This window comes from Medicago truncatula, chromosome 2 (assembly GCF_003473485.1).
Source record: "Medicago truncatula cultivar Jemalong A17 chromosome 2, MtrunA17r5.0-ANR, whole genome shotgun sequence".
Taxonomy (NCBI): Eukaryota; Viridiplantae; Streptophyta; class Magnoliopsida; order Fabales; family Fabaceae; genus Medicago; species Medicago truncatula.
Window position 1 is genome coordinate 5,356,891 of NC_053043.1, and position 18,698 is coordinate 5,375,588.

The 18,698-nt window shown below is 34.4% G+C and overlaps 4 protein-coding genes across 4 annotated transcripts; 1 reads left to right on the plus strand and 3 right to left on the minus strand.

Moving 5' to 3' along the window:
* The first annotated feature begins 370 nt into the window (after window positions 1-370).
* LOC11443335 (uncharacterized) lies at window positions 371-4,073 on the plus strand. The gene is made up of 6 exons (XM_003593765.4): window positions 371-982; window positions 1,221-1,370; window positions 1,746-1,898; window positions 2,006-2,050; window positions 2,335-2,849; window positions 3,189-4,073. Exons 1-6 carry the CDS (start codon window positions 451-453, stop codon window positions 3,846-3,848), a joined length of 2,055 nt encoding a protein of 684 aa, XP_003593813.3. The 5' UTR covers window positions 371-450; the 3' UTR covers window positions 3,849-4,073.
* LOC25486015 (uncharacterized) lies at window positions 4,068-10,289 on the minus strand. The gene is given in 6 exon segments (XM_013607159.3): window positions 4,068-4,559; window positions 4,827-5,022; window positions 5,713-5,913; window positions 8,739-8,938; window positions 8,941-9,670; window positions 9,963-10,289. Coding segments are annotated over 6 exon segments (1,635 nt in total). The 5' UTR covers window positions 10,083-10,289; the 3' UTR covers window positions 4,068-4,371.
* A 973-nt stretch (window positions 10,290-11,262) lies between these two features.
* On the minus strand, window positions 11,263-13,749 carry LOC112419079 (uncharacterized). Its single transcript, XM_024775940.2, has 2 exons — window positions 12,774-13,749; window positions 11,263-12,056 (listed from the first exon to the last, which is right to left on the minus strand). Exons 1-2 carry the CDS (start codon window positions 12,811-12,813, stop codon window positions 11,437-11,439), a joined length of 660 nt encoding a protein of 219 aa, XP_024631708.1. The 5' UTR covers window positions 12,814-13,749; the 3' UTR covers window positions 11,263-11,436.
* A 156-nt stretch (window positions 13,750-13,905) lies between these two features.
* Window positions 13,906-18,436, minus strand: LOC11446096 (uncharacterized). Its single transcript, XM_003593758.3, has 6 exons — window positions 17,873-18,436; window positions 17,419-17,568; window positions 16,066-16,218; window positions 15,939-15,983; window positions 15,338-15,828; window positions 13,906-14,615 (listed from the first exon to the last, which is right to left on the minus strand). The coding sequence occupies exons 1-6, from the start codon at window positions 18,378-18,380 to the stop codon at window positions 13,965-13,967; spliced, it is 1,998 nt and encodes a 665-aa protein (XP_003593806.2). The 5' UTR covers window positions 18,381-18,436; the 3' UTR covers window positions 13,906-13,964.
* Window positions 18,437-18,698: the final 262 nt, after the last annotated feature.

The following is an 18,698-nucleotide window of genomic DNA, read 5'->3' on the forward strand; positions in this document are numbered from 1 at the left end:
TATCTTTGGGATACTCTTTAAAGACTATAAATGATAGATATTTATAAAAATAGATGTATTCAATATATTGGAAATGAAAATATTTGAATTTTTTTACCTTAAACAACTTCATTCAATTGTTAAAGCAAAGATCATTACAACTATCTATATCCACATTAGAGAACTAATAGTAAGTCTCACAAAGCATAATCAATATTTTTTCCAAGCACAATAGGAACAAATAATATTCCAAAGTAAAAGGAAAACCTCTAACTTCAATTATTCTAGTCCAGCTAATGCACTTTATTAATTAATTAAGCAAAGCATATGCTCAACAATTTTTTCCCTAATCTTGTGTGATATGTGATTCCTAACCATACATGATACATATTTATAATTAGTGAGAAATATACTTCAAATATATATCAATTTCCATCACTAGTAGTGAGAGTTAATTTGAGCAAGTTAGTGATGATGAGGCAAGTAGGTTCAATTGAAAAAATGAAAGAACCATATATATTAGCAAAGAGATATAATTGGAAAGGATTTTTAGAATTTTTCCTTAAACACAAAGATCTATTGGATAAACAAATAGACTTGCATCAAAGCACTCCTTTTCACTATGCAGCACATTGTGGTAGCCCAGAAATGTACAACAAAATGCTATTAAAGGTGGATCCATCAAACATGCAACATGTGTTGAGGATGCAAGATGACATGGGAAACACACCACTTCATGAAGTGGCTTTCACAGGTGAAGTTGAAATGACAAAGAGTATATTGAAGAAAGAAGAGGAAACAATGTCAGAGCAGTTTCCGAGGCCATTGTTACAGTTGAGAAACAAACTTGGAGAAACTCCAGTGTATAGGGCTGCTGCTCTTGGGAAGACAAGTTTGGTTAAATGCTTTGTTGAAGAGTTGGGTGTGGATTTAAGGGATCATTTTCATAGGACTGGTGATAAGATGTCCATTCTTCACACTGCTGTCATTGATCAATTCTTTGGTTTTTCTCTCACTTTCTCTTTTTCATATCTTGTAATTTATTAGTATGTTCTCACATGCATAATTAACTTTAATCTTCATACAAACTTCTTACTATTCCGATTTTATATAGGCAAAAGGTACGCGTATTTAGTCTAAATTTGGACAAAACACATGTATCTTTTTGCTTGTATAAAAAACCGGATGGAGTATCAATATACTTTTAACAGACCTTTCTATGTGACCTTTAATCATTGCAGGCACAGCTTTATGGTTATTGAAACGATACAATGAACTCGCTGATCTAAAGGAACAAAATGACTTGACAACCCTGCAATTGCTAACGAAAATGCCATCTGCATTCAAGAGTCAAACCCAAATGGGAGCCTTCAAAAATTTCATATATCCTCGTAATTTTCTGCTAACTTTACCTCTAAGTAATAAGCATGCATGCATATATTCACAGAAATATTTTTTGACAGAATCACACAAGTTTTTAAGTTTGAACTTGCAAACTAAGTTTGTTTAATTATAAGGTAAGTAAAGTTTGACCGTGAATTATTCCATCACTAGAGATAGAATGCGGATACTAGACAATTCTTTCTCTTTAAATGGAGGGCATTAACCACTTTCTTCCAACATCATGTTTATAATTTAAGTATATAAAGTCTCATGTTCGATTTTCACCTGGTGTCAATTTGGGTGGGCTAATTTAGCTTCTTTAAAAAAATAAAAATTAAGTATATAAAGACTGTTTTAGCTAACAGTTGGAATGTCTAGTTCAGTGCTTCCTGATTATCAAGATTATGCATATTACCTTCATGATAAGGATGATACTAGAAAACGACAAGATTTGGAAATTGGCGAAAAAGGCATGAAAGAACAATATCAAACTCAATGGAAGCAACCACCCCAAATTCATCATACAAAGCTCTCAGGTATGTGTGTTTACATGTAATATTATGAACAAAACACACATTTTATGTATAGTTTTGATTCACATGCTTGATACTCAACCATAAGAAATTTTCAACCAAAATTGCAGGATTTTCATGGATGTGGTATACTATGTGGAAGGCTCTTTCCAAAGGTGCAACCTGTGATCAATACTCATGATAAATTTCTCAAAGCGAAATATTTCTTTCGAGAATGTTTTGACATTAACTTGTTTTCACTAGCAGCATAATTGTTTTTTTCGCATTCAACCAATCACAGCCATTGGATCAACAGAATTCATTGACTTCAATAAAATCTACCTTATAAGTCGATCATACAAATGATGATTTCTGATTGGTTGACCGTGTAAAAAAATTTACATGCATGAAAATTAATTCTCTGTTTTTATCGTTGTATATGTTGTTCTTGTTACTACAGAATGGAAGGGAATTGAAAAACTTTGGAGGAAAAAAGAAATGCATAACTTGGCACAAGAACTTGTACACTTGTTAGCAAAGAATGACAATTCATGGCAACATAGTTCAGTACATTGGGACAAAACAGTTTCTATGGGAATGCCACATCACATTATAGAAGAAAAACAAAAAGAGAAACAAGAAAAGCAAGATGATACAGGCATCAAGGCTATTATTTACACGCCTTTGCTTATGGCAGCTTGTAGTGGAATTATAGAAATAGTAGAAGTGATAATTCATTTTCATCCTCAGTCAATTGAGCATGTAAGTAAAGATGAGCAGAACATATTGTACATGGTTGTCAAACATCGCCAGTTAGAAATTTTCCAAATGTTGAAGAAACTGAAAATGGTGGGACGTCTTGCTGGAAAAATAGACAAGGAAAGTAACACTGTTCTTCACAGCACTGCTGATTTTAAAGGAGGATCTCAACCTGGTTATGCCCTGCAACTGCAAGAGGAATTGCATTGGTTTGAAGTAAGTATCGTTAATGTAGTATTTTTGAATCAATACTCTTTAATTTATTTTTGAAGTTTATTATATAAATTTTGAAAGCAAACTCAAAAACTACTAACAGACACTGATCTAACAAATCTGAGCTACTAACAGCTTGAATTTGTAGAATCTCTCACCGCAGAAAATTAGAATTCGAGGAAACATAACAGTTGATAAATTTTGTTTTTGATGATTTGTTGTGTTTTCATTAGAGGAACAAGAAAAGGGAGCATGTGATTTCAATCTTTCTAATCAATGCATAGTAACACTAATCTAATTCTCATTACTATCTATCTATACATGTTGTGCACACATAAATAGCGCATAGAGAAGCGACTTCCTTATCATTATGTCATTCACAAGAACAACAACAACCAAACTGCTAGGGAACTCTTCGAGGAAAAACATGAACAACTGCTGAAGGATGCTCGCGAATGGATCAAAGAGACAGCTCAGTCATGTTCTGCGGTAGCTGTCCTTGTTGCGACAGTTGTCTTTGCAGCTGCTTACACGGTCCCAGGAGGCACAGACGACTACGGCTTGCCAAGATTACTTCATCATCCTATATTCGTAGTGTTCACAGTCATGGATGTTGTGGCCCTTGCAAGTTCATTGGCTTCAGTTGTTATGTTTCTCTCAATCCTCACATCACCTTGTGAGTTGTGGGATTTTAGGAGGTCTCTACCTAGGAAACTAATGGCAGGTTTCGCATTCTTGTTCTTTTCCATGGCTACAACCGTGTTGGTGTTTAGTGCAACAATTTTGGTGAACATCAAGTTAGATAAGAACAAATGGACTTCAAGCTTGACTTATACTGCAGCATTCTTCCCTGTCAGCATATTTGCAATGATGCAGTTCCCTTTATACGTTGCTATGAAAGGATGTGTGGTTTCACTCCTTAGGAGACTTAAGAAGATTGTTCCTCGTTTCTTCCTCAATTTGATCAAAAGGAGCCAGAGAGATAGACTCTGGGACATTTAATATCTAATTTATTTTGGTTGTGTACATCTGGTTAATAACATTTTGCTTTTTCTACCATTGGACGTGGACCTTCATAAAATAAGAGCATAGTGTCCCCTTAAATGGTTATCCGTTTCTTGTAATTTTTGGTAAGAAAAAAAAAAAAAATTACCACACCCGTTATGAATTGGTGTGGCTTGTGTTCCTCATTAAATCATCAAATAAAAAACACAAAATTCATTTGAACACAATTGATCAACTTTTGACCCTCATTAAATCATCAAATAATGTGCAAATTTTAGTCCACTGTGTAGCGAAATAAAATTAAACTTGATACAGGTCACCATCACTCAATTATGGTCAAAGTGGAGGATATGATATCTACATCTTCATTTACTTATTTACATGACAAATAATGACACCAGGAAACTTTACAATCAGAGTGGAACAAAGCAGCTGTACAAATTATTCGCGGTCCATTGGTTCTTTTCCTTTATGTTGATGTCCAAAAAATGAAAGGAATATGAAATGTAATGCTGAACAATCAATAACCATCAATCTTCAAATACAAATCTGCAAGTGAACGGTAGAGAATAGCTGCAGCAGGTGGCCTAGGCAAGGAGCCAAGAAGTATATCTGATGCATTTAAAGACTGGCTGCCATAAAAACGACAATTTTCATGTGTGCGAGTGGTGACAATACTGCCTTCAAGTGAACAACCAACAAATGCACCTGCAAATAATATAGAACTTGTCAACCACTACTCTAGAGGAGTCATTCCAATTCCAAACCTCACAAAGAAAAGTCTCAGGCTCTAAGATTCATCCCTCCCCTCCCTTAGTCCACTCTTAAGTCTTCTATGGAGCTACGCATACTAGTAAAAGTGGTACACTAACAAGAATATAACTACTTCCGTCGAAAAGAAAAGGCTGAATTGCATACTGGGCGAAAAACAAGAAGGATTTCAGTACACAAGATGAACATAAATAACAAACATACCTTTACTGCAGCTGTATGTATAACAAGCAGCATAGCCACCATCACCAGCTCGTACATCAGCTTCAACTGCCCTTCCAATAACGCCAACTGCAGCACTCATACCAGCTCCAAGTGACACATGTGCATTACCACTAAATGTCTTGACAGCTTCATTTGTTCTCAGAACAATGATGAAATCTGTTAACTCCCCTCCAGCCTATGGTGGAAAAAATAAGTTAATGAATGAAGAAGACATGGAAATAAATAGGTGTCACAAAAACCTTGAGACAGGCTGCATAGATGCGGAGTTCAAAGATGGAATCGGAGTTGGGTACAGTTGAGGATTAAATAGAAGAATACTAAATGAAGATTCATATTAAACTTTTTTTTTTTTTTTTGCCTTTTTAAATGAAAACATTTTTTTTATTTCCTATTTTCAATCATAATTATGAAAGTTCTACGTAAGCTTCACTTTGTTTCTTGTTATCAATGATTTGTACAAGAAATAGTGAAGATTTTTTTTTTTTTTGTTTTAACAATTTCTTGTAGATCTTAAAAGCAAGAAACAAAATGAGCACAAGGAACTTATTGGAAACATACAAACACAATGTGGCACTTCTGTAATTTTTAGTTAAACCAAGAAACAAAAAAAGTGATTGCTTTCTATAACCAAACATGCCATTAGCTATTATGCAATATGTCAAAAAAAATTCCATAAGTGCCATCAGAAATTACTACAAAATTGACAATATAAAGCTCCTGATATTAGAGTTAACTGGAAACAGTCTGTGGCAGCCTATTGTGATAAAATTTTGGCTTTCAATTCATATTCACAAGCAAAGTCAATGTTAATTATATTGTTTGGTCGATACTGTTAATTTGTTATTGTTACAGTTAGTTACTTCACCTGAGCTCCCCACCCCACTCCGAATGTCGAAACAGCAGATGGTGGAGACCACGAACCATCTTCCCTACGCGCAACCACAATTCCTGTTCCAATATTATAAGTAACCACCACTCCTACTTTGACCACAGTGATAATTGCAAGGCCTTTTGCTTGCCTAAGAATGGCATCTGGAATTGTCTTTTCAGGCTTTAATAAACCTATCTGCATAAAATGAAATTCTTCATAAGCACAACAATTTTTTTCAAATAGAATATGGTGTAGACTTCCACAGCCATGACATGTTTGGCATAATACCATCAATAACTTAAACTTTAAACATCAAAATCACAAAATGATAATAGCATCAAGGAATCTGAGTTGCCTAGACTAACATCTGCAAAAATATAAAATCATGCCTGGACAGAATTTGCAATTTATTTATTTTATGGTTTGGGGGGAGGGGGATAGAACCAAAAGCAGCTGAAAGGTCAGGAAGAGGGGTAATCAGCATAGCTGCTAAACTTTTTATAGTCACAATAATAATATAGTAAATTTGGCCTGCATTAAGGTAGTCAAAATCGAGATCCTAGGCAAGATCGGAGAGAGGTCACAAGATCGTAAATCGTAACACGGATCGTAAGATCCTATCAAATTCACAAATTGACATATATATGCCTATAAATTCAAGTATATGCATAAAAAATAATATATATTGGTAAAAAAACACTTCAAAACACCTCAATTACTTGATAAAAAACAAATAAATTATTTTCTTTAAGGACGCCTTATTAATTAAAAATAATATAACATAAAATATTTTCTTTTATTATTATTTTTATAGTTTTTTTAGGGGAATTTTATTGTGTTTATGTGTATGGATTTTTAAAATCACATTATAAGTTAATAATTTTTTGAAAGAATAACTTTTTTTTAGGAATTTTTGAAAGAATTATTATTAGTTATTAATTATTGAAAACAATAAAGATAGCAAGTTGTAAAAGGAGTAGGAAAAAAGCGTGTAACAAAAAAAAAAAAAAAACGTAAAAACAACAAAAAACCTCAGCTTATAACAAATAAACAAAAGGCAAAACCACAAAAAAAATGAAAAGAAAAAGGAAACAGCGTCGTTTTAGGAAAACGGGTTGTAGATCCGACCCGTAAACAACAACTCTGAACAACATGTACAGCAGCGGCCGCCGCGTACGATTTCACAGTTTTCACATCTTCCGCGGCGATCCATACCGCGCCGCATCCGTCAGATTACGATTCCGACCATATCGCAGCACGCCAAGGGGTGACAAGATCGCAAAATCGTACGATCCTACGAGTTGGATCGCGATTTTGACTACCAGCATTATATTATACTAGATTAACCATTCAGCACTAACCAAATCTCAAATGAAAAACACAATTGTTTGGTGTGAGTTTTAGACCCACCCATCTTCCCATAAAACTAAGAACACTTAATGAAGTAACAGAACAATTTTTAACTGATACTCTAGTTCAGTTAAGCATTGGAGAAAGTTCATTCGTGTCACAGATGTTTTCTTTTCCACGGTGAAAACTAGAGTCATAACTCATGCCTAGGCACCTATAGAGTGATTAGTTAACAAATTCACATGTATTTTTATCTTTTTAAAATGTTTTACTCTTCAGGTCTGATTTTGTAAACTTATATAGTAGAAACCAATGAGACCTGCAAACCAGAAACAGTAAACCAACACATAGAAAGAGAAGAAAAAGATGCAGTTAAGGAAATTAGGGTGTGTTATTGATAGTAACGATTATAGTGGTAGAGGGTTTCTCTAACTACTCCAAGAGCAAAGCTCCAACACAGAGGTATCCTACTCTGGCCCTAAGAGAAAGTTATTTACATCATAGCCTCTAAAACCTAGAACTTATTCTTATATACTGCTAAGGAGATAATATTCCTACTGCTTAGACACCCTACTAATTACTTAAACACCTCACTAGTAAAATTAGCCACTAGTCATCTTAGGCTCTGTTCGGGAGTTTAGAGAGGAAGGGAATGGAGGGATGAGATTGGAGGAAAAAATAGATAAGTCTTTCAAAAAAATTGAGTGTTTTTGTAGAAAATGATTAATGTATTTTTTTGAAAGTATTATAACAACATACATTGGATACGGAAAACTCACCAAAACCCTCCAAACTCCTCCTGCAAAACAATTTTTTAGCTCCCCCAAATTAGGGGGACTTTGTATTATGAAGAAAACTAAACCCCCCAAAGCCCTCCCCTCCCCTCCCATAGCTTTTCATTATTTCCACTTCTTCCTTCCTTTTGTTACAAGCCCTCCCCTCCCCTCGAAACTCCCAAACAGAGCCTTAGGCTTTGTTTGGGAGTTCGGAGGGGAGGGCAGTGAAAGAGAGGGCTTTGGGGGGGATAGGAAATATAGGGGAAAATGGTGAAATCTTTCACATTTTTAGAAAGAGTATTTTTTTTAGAGAATGCTATATTAATGCTTATGATTGATATATTTTTAACTTTAACAATATTACAACAACATTGCTTAAATTTGAATAATTCATATAAACCCTCCAAAACCCTTTTCCAATACAGTTTTTGAGTTCCCCCAAATGAGGAGGATTTTGTATTATGAAGAAAAATGAACCCCCAAAGCTCTCCCCTCCCAATGTCCTCTATCTTTTCCACTAGCTCTTTCCTTTTTTCCAAAACCTTCCCCTCCAAACTCGCAAACAAAGCCTTAGCCTTAGTCTTTTTAACCTTCCTTTGCCCATAATATCTTTATCATTAGTTGTCTTCCCATCGGTATATGTTATTGCATTTGGTATATATGCATATAATAAGTGTGTACACGTGTATTTATAAATAGGCATAACAAATAACAAGTGAGGTTTGCATTCAACTATAAATGAAAGGTTTCATAATCATGCCTATGTATCAACACCAGATTCATTCAACTAAATTTATACGGGTGAAGCATAATCTACACACATATCCCAGGTGTATAAATGATGGATATGAAATAACTCTAAATTGAATTTTATAAATAATTGAATGGATATACCTGATTATAAGACTTGATAGTGTTAGTTGCCTTGTAAATTTCATATTCCATGGTCTGTCCCCAAGGAAAATTAACCCATGATCTCAAAGTGCTGAGATCTGTCAGGTCGTGAGTTGGCAACTGAGAAGCATTACTTACATGATCCATCAAATAAGGCTGTATAGACTCAAGTCGAACACAGCATACATCGCAGACTCTTTGGGGTCAGAAACTCGGAACTTTGATGGCATCAAGCTCCGCCCTTTAGAACATTCACCGCAAAATATTCCTCCACAAAACCGGCAGTGATGCCTGGAACACATGATGGGATGAAACCTCACGCCACAAAGCATACAAGCAGCAGCAGCACTATCTGCCAACCATTTCGGAGGTTCTGCTTCTATTAGTTCCTTCACATTACCAAAGCTAGCTTCTGTTAGAGTTTGTGCCATCTCTCTCCAAGCTTGTTCAAGTACATGGCTTGTTAGCCATGAAAAGCTATATGTATGAATATCTCCTGATGCCAAAGAAGACACTTTTCCCCTAGCTGCAAGTAAAATTTCTACCAACACTTCCCACATAGTCAATTCCTTATCTCCTCCAACATATTGATTCCATCCCATATCATCGTCCGGAAAAAAACCACCATTCGAATGAAACCCTTTTTCCCATTCTTTATGATCATCTTCCAACATAGGTGGAACTGAGACCGGTATCCAAACTCCAGTATCCTCATTCAATGGAGCATCATAACAGAAGTACTTTCTCTGATTCTGAATATCAGCTAAAGACTCCATGTCCCCTTCATTCCTTTCGAATGATTCTTCAGGTAATTCAGGATATAACCTGGATAAATTCATACTATTCTCTTCGGTGCTAACAGAAGACAAAGAATCATTATTTTCTTTAGTAACATGATGATTCCTCATATTACCACCATCCACCCTATCATCCTGTCAATTATGTAATATCAAATCAACCAAATAAGCCACAAAACACAAAAAACAAACACCAGTCTTAAAAAGGAAAATAAAACAATACTATAAAACAATACATGTTGGTGTCAAACACGACACCGACATATGTGACTGCCTACGATTAATTAATTTGTGTCGGTGTCGTGTCTGGTGTCCAAAAATAGCAGAAAAATTAAAACAATAACACATGAAGATAATCATCAAAACCCACAAAAAATAAAGCCAAAAAAAATGCAGAAATTGAAAACAGAGACCCATGAAAATTTACCAAAGGAGAATAGGAATTGGATATATGATGATGATCACCAAGGGAGAAACTAGAAACCCTAGGTGATAAATCTTCTACAGGTTGAATTTGATTCTTAGAATCAAAATTTTTGTTTTCCATTGAAAAACCTAAATTATCAAATTAGGGTATATACATGCATATATTAGCAGGGAATAATGAAATTTTTACACTTAATTTAGAATTTTGGGGAAAAAGAACGAAACTTTGCGGATGGAGATTAAATGGATTAGGGATAGAAATTGAAATTAGAGGTTCAATGGCGTGTCGTTGTTGATGTGTTTCTCTGTACGTCTCGCTTGCGTGTACACCCTGGACCTTACTATTTAACTTTATTTCTCCTCATTATTTTCTTTCTTTCTTTTTTTTTTTTTTTTAAACATCGTGGTTATTTTCTTTCAATTTCGTATATTTTTTTTTAAGGATGAAAAATAATATTTTTTTATATCCATACATATACCTAGGATTTACCCTTATAGTATATAGGATTCAGATTAAAGTGACTAAAAAAAATCAAGAGTTTTTTTTTTTTACATTTGAGGAAAAAAATAAAAAGTTTTTTTTGAGATGAAATTATAAATATAAATATAATACTTTTGACTAATGGTATCATTGAAATAAAAAAAAATATAACATCAAAACCAAATATTCTATAATATTTTTTTTAAGAAGCCCAAAATAGATTATATTTCTATAATATTCTATTTATATATAGGTCTTCCTTTTTATAGTAGCTGCATTAGCGTGTTTTTTTTTTTTTTTTTATAAAGATCTTCTCAATTGTTGTCTAGGCCAAAATCCATAAGAGACAGAGTTCCCAAAAAATATTTTATCCAACATAACATAGCAATCATTAGACATGAGAGGATTGTGCCAACCAGGTGAGACGTCACATTATGATTGGTCAACCTCCCTATGTGCTTCTTCTCTGGGTTGTATGCCCAACCCAACCACTCTTAGGCAATATGCCCCTAGCATGTTCATCCCCCAGATTTGTATGCCCTTTGACAGGGTAATGAATTATAGATACGGTACACAACTCCCAATTTTTAAAGTATAACACTTAAAACTGACAAGTGATTTTTTTTTTATAAAATAATATATTTTTTCTAACAATATATAAAACAAACGCAGGGGCGGATCTACATCATGTCCATGTGTGGCTATAGCTACACATTAATTTTTTTAGCGATTGAATTTTCAGTCGCTAAGGCATGAAAATCATCTTGCTTGTGACATAAATAGGGACAGAAAATTCAGTCTCTAAGGTAACAATCGGTCTCTAAATTGTTTACCGACAAATAGTAATCGAACATTCAATCTTTAAAGTATAAATTATTTTTTTGAACAATCAAAAATGAAATTATATTAACAACAAGAGTCTCATTAGCACAAGGCGTGCCTCAAAGACTCGTCAAGAAACACCAAAAAGTAGAAGTACAACAACGAAACCAACTCAGCCAATATCCAAACATTGTAAAGGGCTTGACCACCAACTATTAGTGCCAAACATAAAAGAGACTTTTCTAACTTTCAACCAACCTAAGGACAGATATTTTACTTTGTCAAGCAACCTCGGCAAAGAAGTAACGTAATTATTAAAACACCTATTGTTACGTTCAATCCATAAGATCCAGACACAGAGTAGCCAAATTAGTTGGAAAAAAGACTTTGTAGCCTTACTCCCACCTGTTGTGTGAACAAACTGAACAAAGTGGTCAGACAAAACATTAGTATCCACTCCAACAAAACCAATCCAATCACGAACCATCGGCCAAAGTGAAGCGAAGGAAGAGCACGAAAGAAACAAATGTTGCGCCGACTCCAAAGCACCGCAACCAGAGACACACAAACCAGCTTCTGGTGAAATGACACCTCTGTATATCAGATTCGATTTGGTAGGCAAACGATCACGAAGAAGCCTCCAAGCGAGAACTGATACCTTCAACGGAACCTGTCTGTGCCAAATCATCTCCGCTGCTAAGTCCACCAGAGATAAGTCTGTAGAAGTCAACACGTAATAAGCCCTCCGAACAGAATACCCTTGCGTAGGGTCCGGGATCCACAACCACTGATCTGAAACATTAACAAGCAAAGAAACATCAAACAGAAGAGCCCTGCACTCCTCTAACATCTCATCCTCCCACGCCCACAATCTCCGCCTCCACTGCCACGCCTCACCCCCCTCCTCGACCCCAAGAGAAAACAAATCTGCCACTGTAACATATTTATTCTCATATTTAAAGTATAAATTATTAAAAATCAATCGTTATTTTGGTTGCTAATCTGTTTACTACCTATTATTTATTAGGCTAAAATGCACTTTTGGCCCCCTATATTTGGCTCTGTAGCAATTTTGGCCTCCTATTAAAAAAAAATCACTTTTCAGCCCCCTAACTTTACCCCCCTTTTGCAATTCATAGGCCCCATTCGATTTTGACCCAGTCAAAAGCCAAGTGCCCATTAGGGGGACGACACGTGGAATTTAATGAATTAAAATAAAATAAAAAAACCAGCTAATTATTTACATAATTAAATAAGTAAAAAAAGAAATAAAAAATTTGCAAAAACTCATAAACCTAGCCATTGTATTCATCATCTTCACTTTCAACATCATATTATTCATCCTTCAAACTAATTGTGCTCTTGAAAAAAAGTTGATTTTCTGTCAAAACTAATCAAAACATAACTGGTATTCAATTGCAATCACAATAGCCCTTTGAAAACAAAATGTTTTTTTCTTCTTCTCAAAATTAATCAAAACTGAACGCTAGTGATTAAGCAAAATTAAACCTTCCACAAGATACATCCCAGGATGACGAAATGGAAGCATGTGGATCCAACCCAAGATTCTGAAATGTCAAAACCAAATCCGTTGCACAAAATGAAGAACCAGATTCCTTCTCCTCCTCCTCTTATCGATCATCACCCTCATTCTTAGGTTCAAACAAAAACTTCTCAAAAGCCTTAACCAAACTCTGAACCTTCCTGACCCAATTTGTGTAATATTGTCTCTCACTTCTTCCCTCAATATCTCTCTACTTCTTTTCACAATCACATTCAAACCCTCTTCTTGTTTTTCAACAACTACACTATCAATTTCAGGAATTTCAGGAGGTAGTTGTGTTGTGTTTCTGGATTTTGAAGGATGAATAATAGGATGTTGAAGGTGAAGATGATAGCAATTTTTTTTTACTTATTTAATTATATAAATAATTAGCTGATTTTTTTTATTTTAATTCATTAAATTCCACGTGTCGTCCCCCTAATGGGCACCTGGGTTTTGACCGGATCAAAATAAGAGGGGCCCTATGAATTGCAAAAGGGGGTAAAATTAGGGGGCTAGAAAGTGACTTTTTTTAATAGGGGGCCAAAATTACTACGGAGCCAAATATAAGGGGCCAAAATCTACATCATGTCCATGTGTGGCTATAGCGACACATCAATTTTTTTAGCGATTGAATTTTCAGTCGCTAAGGCATGAAAATCATCTTGCTTGCGACAGAAATAGGGACAAAAAATTCAATCTCTATGGTAAAAATCGGTCTCTAATTTGTTTACTGACAAATAGTAACCGAAAATTCAATCATTAAAGTATAAATTATTAAAAATCAATCGTTATTTTGGTTGCTAATCTGTTTACTACCTATTATTTATTAACGTAAAAATGGGTCTCTAATTTGCTTAACATGATGCAGCTTTTTCTAAAAAAAAAATATACTGCAAAAGGATTTTCAATTTTTCATACTAATCTGTTTACTACCTATTATTTATTAACGCTGCTTTTCAAATTTCTTTTCTCCCAATTTTTCGACAAGCCACACCAATGCATAAGGTCTGTCAACGATTTTTTCTTACCATATAAATAATAAGAAATGCATAACTATAAAAGCATAAGTATGGTCTTATAAGGTCCACATCCAACTATAGAAAAAAGCAAAATAAATTATGGCTAAAGGAAAAGGGTAAAAAGAACACTAAATATCAAATATCCCATAGTCTATTTTTCTTACTCCTTTTGATCAACTTGAGTAAACGAGGAACAATCTTCTTAAGGCTCCTAAGGAGTGCCATAAGACATCCTTTCATGGCAACATATAAAGTGAACTGCATCATTGCAAAAATACTGACGGGGAAAAATGCTGCACTATAAGTTGAACTCCATTTGCTCTTATCTAACTTGATGTTCAACAAAATTGTTGCAGTAAACACCAAGATGGTTGTGGCCATAGAAAAGAACAAGAAGGCAAAACCTGCCATTAGTTTCCTAGGTAGAGACCTCCTAAAATCCCATAACTCACAAGGTGATGTGAGGATTGAGAGGAACATAACCACTGATGCCAATGAACTTGCAAGTGCCACAACATCCATGACCATGAACACTACAAATATAGGATGATGGAGTAACCTTGGGAAGCCGTGGTCGTCTGTGCCTCCCGGGACAGTGTAAGCTGCCGCAAAGACAACTGTCGCGACAAGGGCAGCTACCGCAGAACATGACTGGGCTGTCCCTTTTATCCATTCACGAGCATCCTTCAGAAGTTGTTCGTGCTTTTGCTCGAAGAGTTCCCTTGCAGTTTGGTTGTTGTCGTTTTTGTGAATGACGTAATGATAAGGAAGTTTCTTCTCTATGCGCTATTTGTGTGCACAACAATGTATATAGACGGATAGTAATGAGAATTAGGCTAGTGTTATTCTCAAAATAAAACATTGTATACACATATAGTAAAGAGAATGAGGTTGGTGTAACTAGGAATTGACTACAAGAGTGATTGAAATCACATGTTTATTTTTCTTGTTCTTCTAATAAAAACAACAAATCCTCAAAATAATTATCAAGTGTTATGTTTCCTCCAATTTAAATTTTCTGCTGTAAGAGATTTTACACATTCGCACTGTTAGTAACTCAGATTGGTTGGATCAATATCGATCAGTATCAAGCAACTTCAATTTTGAGTTTACTATTTAAAGCAAGTTTGCTAAGCTTAAAATCAGAGCCGTCGGGTCCTGATCCAACAAATTCAAGCAGATTACTGTGTGAATGGATAGAATATCTGACTTCATTAGAGAGACGCCAACATAGACCACCAATGAAAAATGAGTTTTTCTATCATGTCCAAACTTGCATAGTTTAAAAAGTCAAAAGTAGCAAGTTTATCTTGGAACTTGAGCACATTATACTATATATATAATTTTGTAATAAATAACTGTTGTTTTCAATAAAACCTTGCCATTTTAAGTTGTCTTAACCTATATGCAATATTGCATAGGATGCTACAAATAGTAAGTGGAATGCATGCATTAAATTAGGTGAAAATGTCAATTCTCAATTTTACATAATCATAAATAATACTTACTTCAAACCAATGCAACTCCTCTTGCAATTGCAGGGCATAACCAGGTTGCGATCCTCCTTTAAAATCGGCAATATTGTGGAGAACAGTGTTATTTTTGTTGTCTATTTTTCCAGCAAGACGTCTCACCATTTTCCGTTTCTTCAACATTCGAAAAATTTCTAACTGGCGATGTTTGACAGCCATGTACAGTATGTTCTGCTCATCTTTACTGACATGCTCAATTGATTGAGGATGAAAATGGATTATCAATTCTACTATCTCTATGATTCCATTACAAGCTGCCATAAGCAATGGTGTATAAATAATAGCTTTATGGGTTGGAACATCTTGTTCTTCTTGTTTCTCTTTTTGTATTCCTATACAGACTGTTCTGTCCATTGCTATTGAACTATGTTGCCATGAAATGTCATTCTTTGCTAACAAGCGAACAAGTTCTTGTGCCAAGTTATGCATTTCTTTTTTCTTCCAAAGTTTTTTAATACTTTTCCATTCTAGTCATGAACAAAATGTACAAGGAAACAAAATGTGTCAAAAGTCAAAACATTCTAGCAAGAAATATTTAGTTGAGAAATGTATCATGAACAATAATCAAAGCTTACACCTTTGGAAAGAGCCTTCCATATAGTATACCACATCCATGAAAAACCTGCAATTTTGGTTGAAAATTTCTTCTGGTTGAGTATAAAGTATGTGAATCTTCGATTTAGTAGCTACATCAAAAGACATACCTGAGAGCTTTGTATGATGAATTTGGAGTGGTTGCTTCCGTTGAGTTTGATGTGGTTCATTTTTGCCATTTTTGCCAGTTTCCACATCTTCTCTTTTTCTAGTAATATCATTATCTTGAAGGTAATATGCATCATCTTGATAATCAGGAAGCACTAAACAAGATATTCGAACTATTAGCTATAGTTGGTATATACTTTTGAAGTAAAACAATCTTTTAATTGTCGTCGAAGGAGAAGCTGTTAGTAATAGGCCTCTTATCACTTAGGATCTATGTTAGACTGAAGTCTAGAGATAGAATTAGGTTTGAGCAGAAGTTATATTATATTAGTAAATTGTATATCTAGTATTTTATAGGCTGTTTGTTTAATTATAGGTCGAGGACACGAGTTAAGGAATCCATTAATAGTAATCATGTATTGGAAAAACAATTTTTAACTTTTAAAGAAATGGAATGCATAATTTGCAATACAAGATTTCTATTTTTAGTAAACTAACTTCAATTATTTGTCATGAGCTTATAGGTTGTTTTTACTAACTTATAGCCTTTTTTGATAAGCTAATTTAAGTAGCTTATAACTCATCAATATCATGTTTTCTCTCAATTTTACTCTTGTTTCCCTAAAAAATAATCTTGAAAAAATTAAATACTAATTAATCATTTTTTTTTTCTTTTTTATATCTTAGTTCAACCACTAGTTTTACCACAAAATATATGCCCAAGGTATGGGTTCGAGCCCCCGATAGCTCCATTTTTGCGCGAAATTTCAACTAATGAACAAAATACTCCCTTTGGTCCTATTTATAGGAGACATTTCGGTAAAAAAAAATGTTGATATATGTGGTTCAAATGAAAAGACAGTGTGTGGTTTTTAAAATTTAAGGGCGTGCAGTGGCTGCAAATCCGCCGGTGGTACAAATGGTTTCCCTTCCACGAACTTAGAGATTCTTGTTCTCTTGGTTCCGAAAATATTGAGAGTCTTGATCTCTCCCTTCTAAAAGTTGAAGAGCTTTATCTCTCCCTTCTTTAAATATTCAATAACTATCCCATAATCAATTTCTCTTTTCCTTTCTCTTTTTATTCCCAAAGTTAAACAACATAACAGACATAGTAACCGCCCAAAACTGTCATTATAAGAAGTCTAAACATAACCTTATATGCAGTAAGCCACATATGCTATCAGCAAAGGAAAAGGTGTGTTTGGATGTAATTATATGAGCTTAATTTGAAAGTTCAAACTTCATAAAACTGGTGTGATTTTGACACAAAAAAGAAAAAAGAAATGATGTGTTATGTTTCTGTATATATATGCGTGCATGCTTATTACTTAGAGATAAAGTTATCAGAGATTTACGAGGATATATGAAATTTTCAAAGGCTCGCATCTGGGTTTGACTCTTAAATGCAGAAGGCATTTTGGCTAGCAATTGTAGAGCTGTCAAATCATTTTCTTCCTTTTGAACAGCGAGTTCGCCATACCCTTTCAATAAAAATAAAGCTGTGCCTGCATGCGTTCAAAATCAACACCTAGCCAACCTCATTTTTCTTCCCAAAGAAAAAGAAATAAGAAATATTAATACAGCATAACAGATATAAAGCATATTGATATTCCCTCCGATTTTTCATATAAGAAAAAATTCATATCTATTCGTCTAAATTTGGGCCAAATACATGTACCTTTTTCTTATATAATATATCGGAGTAGTAGGATTTATCTAAATGAGATGAGATGAGATTAGTGTTAACTATATGAGTGCATATGCTAATAAATTGCAAGATTTCAAAAAGACAGAGAGAGAGAGAGAAACCGAAGAATTGGCCAATGACAGCAATGTCAAGAATAGACATTTTATCAACAGTTCTATGAAAATGAACCCTTAAATCCACGCTCAATTCGTCAAGAAAACACTTAATCAAATTTGTCTTTCCAAGAGCAGCTGTCCTATAAACCGGGGTTTCTCCAAGTTTGTTTCTCACTTCTAGTAATGGCTGCTGCAATGGAAACTCTGACTGTGCCTGTGCTTCCATGTCTTTCATCAATGTACTCTTTGTCATTTCAACCTCTCCTGTGAATGCCACTTCATGAAGTGGTGTGTTTCCCATGTCATCTTTCATCCTCAACACATGTTGCATTGATGGATCCACCATTGATAGCATTTTGTTATACATGTCTGGGCTACCACAATGTGCTGCATAGTGAAAAGGAGTGCTTTGATGCAAGTCTATTTGTCTATTCAATAGCGTTTTATTGTGATCGAAAAAATTCACAAACCCTTTCCAGTCATATTTCTTTGCTAATATATATGGCTCTTTCATTTCTTCAATTGAACCCAACTAGGTTTCTCAAATTAACTAATTGAAGTATATATCTCATTAGTTATGTATGTGTATCATGTATTCATGTATGGAAGGAATAATATATAACACAAACATGATTAAAAAATTATGTGCGTTTCTTAAGCATATTATTAAATGAAAATATTAAATGAAATATATTAGGGTAGACACGATCATGACAATTAATTCTCCAACCCTTTTCATGTGCCTTGCTTAATTGATTAATATAGTTCACAAGGTAGACTAGAATAATTGAAGTTAGAGGTATCCTTTGACTTTGGGAACATTATTAATTTA

Excerpts from the sequence above, each read along its gene's own strand:
- LOC11446096 (XM_003593758.3), bottom strand. The coding sequence starts at position 18,380 with ATGAAAGAGCCATATATATTAGCAAAGAAATATGACTGGAAAGGGTTT. Across the intron at positions 16,219-17,418 it reads TGAAAATTTCATATATCCTC|TGCTTCCTGATTATCAAGAT; the intron begins GTAAATCTCTGA and ends TATCTTGTTTAG. Across the intron at positions 14,616-15,337 it reads AGGAGTTGCATTGGTTTGAA|CGCATAGAGAAGAAACTTCC; the intron begins GTAAGTATTATT and ends GCACACAAATAG.
- LOC112419079 (XM_024775940.2), bottom strand. The coding sequence starts at position 12,813 with ATGCTTCCATTTCGTCATCCTGGGATGTATCTTGTGGAAG. Across the intron at positions 12,057-12,773 it reads TGGGATGTATCTTGTGGAAG|ATCAGTGGTTGTGGATCCCG; the intron begins GTTTAATTTTGC and ends TTAATGTTTCAG.
- LOC11443335 (XM_003593765.4), top strand. The coding sequence starts at position 451 with ATGATGAGGCAAGTAGGTTCAATTGAAAAAATGAAAGAACCATATATA. Across the intron at positions 1,899-2,005 it reads TCATCATACAAAGCTCTCAG|GATTTTCATGGATGTGGTAT; the intron begins GTATGTGTGTTT and ends CCAAAATTGCAG. Across the intron at positions 2,850-3,188 it reads AGGAATTGCATTGGTTTGAA|CGCATAGAGAAGCGACTTCC; the intron begins GTAAGTATCGTT and ends ACACATAAATAG.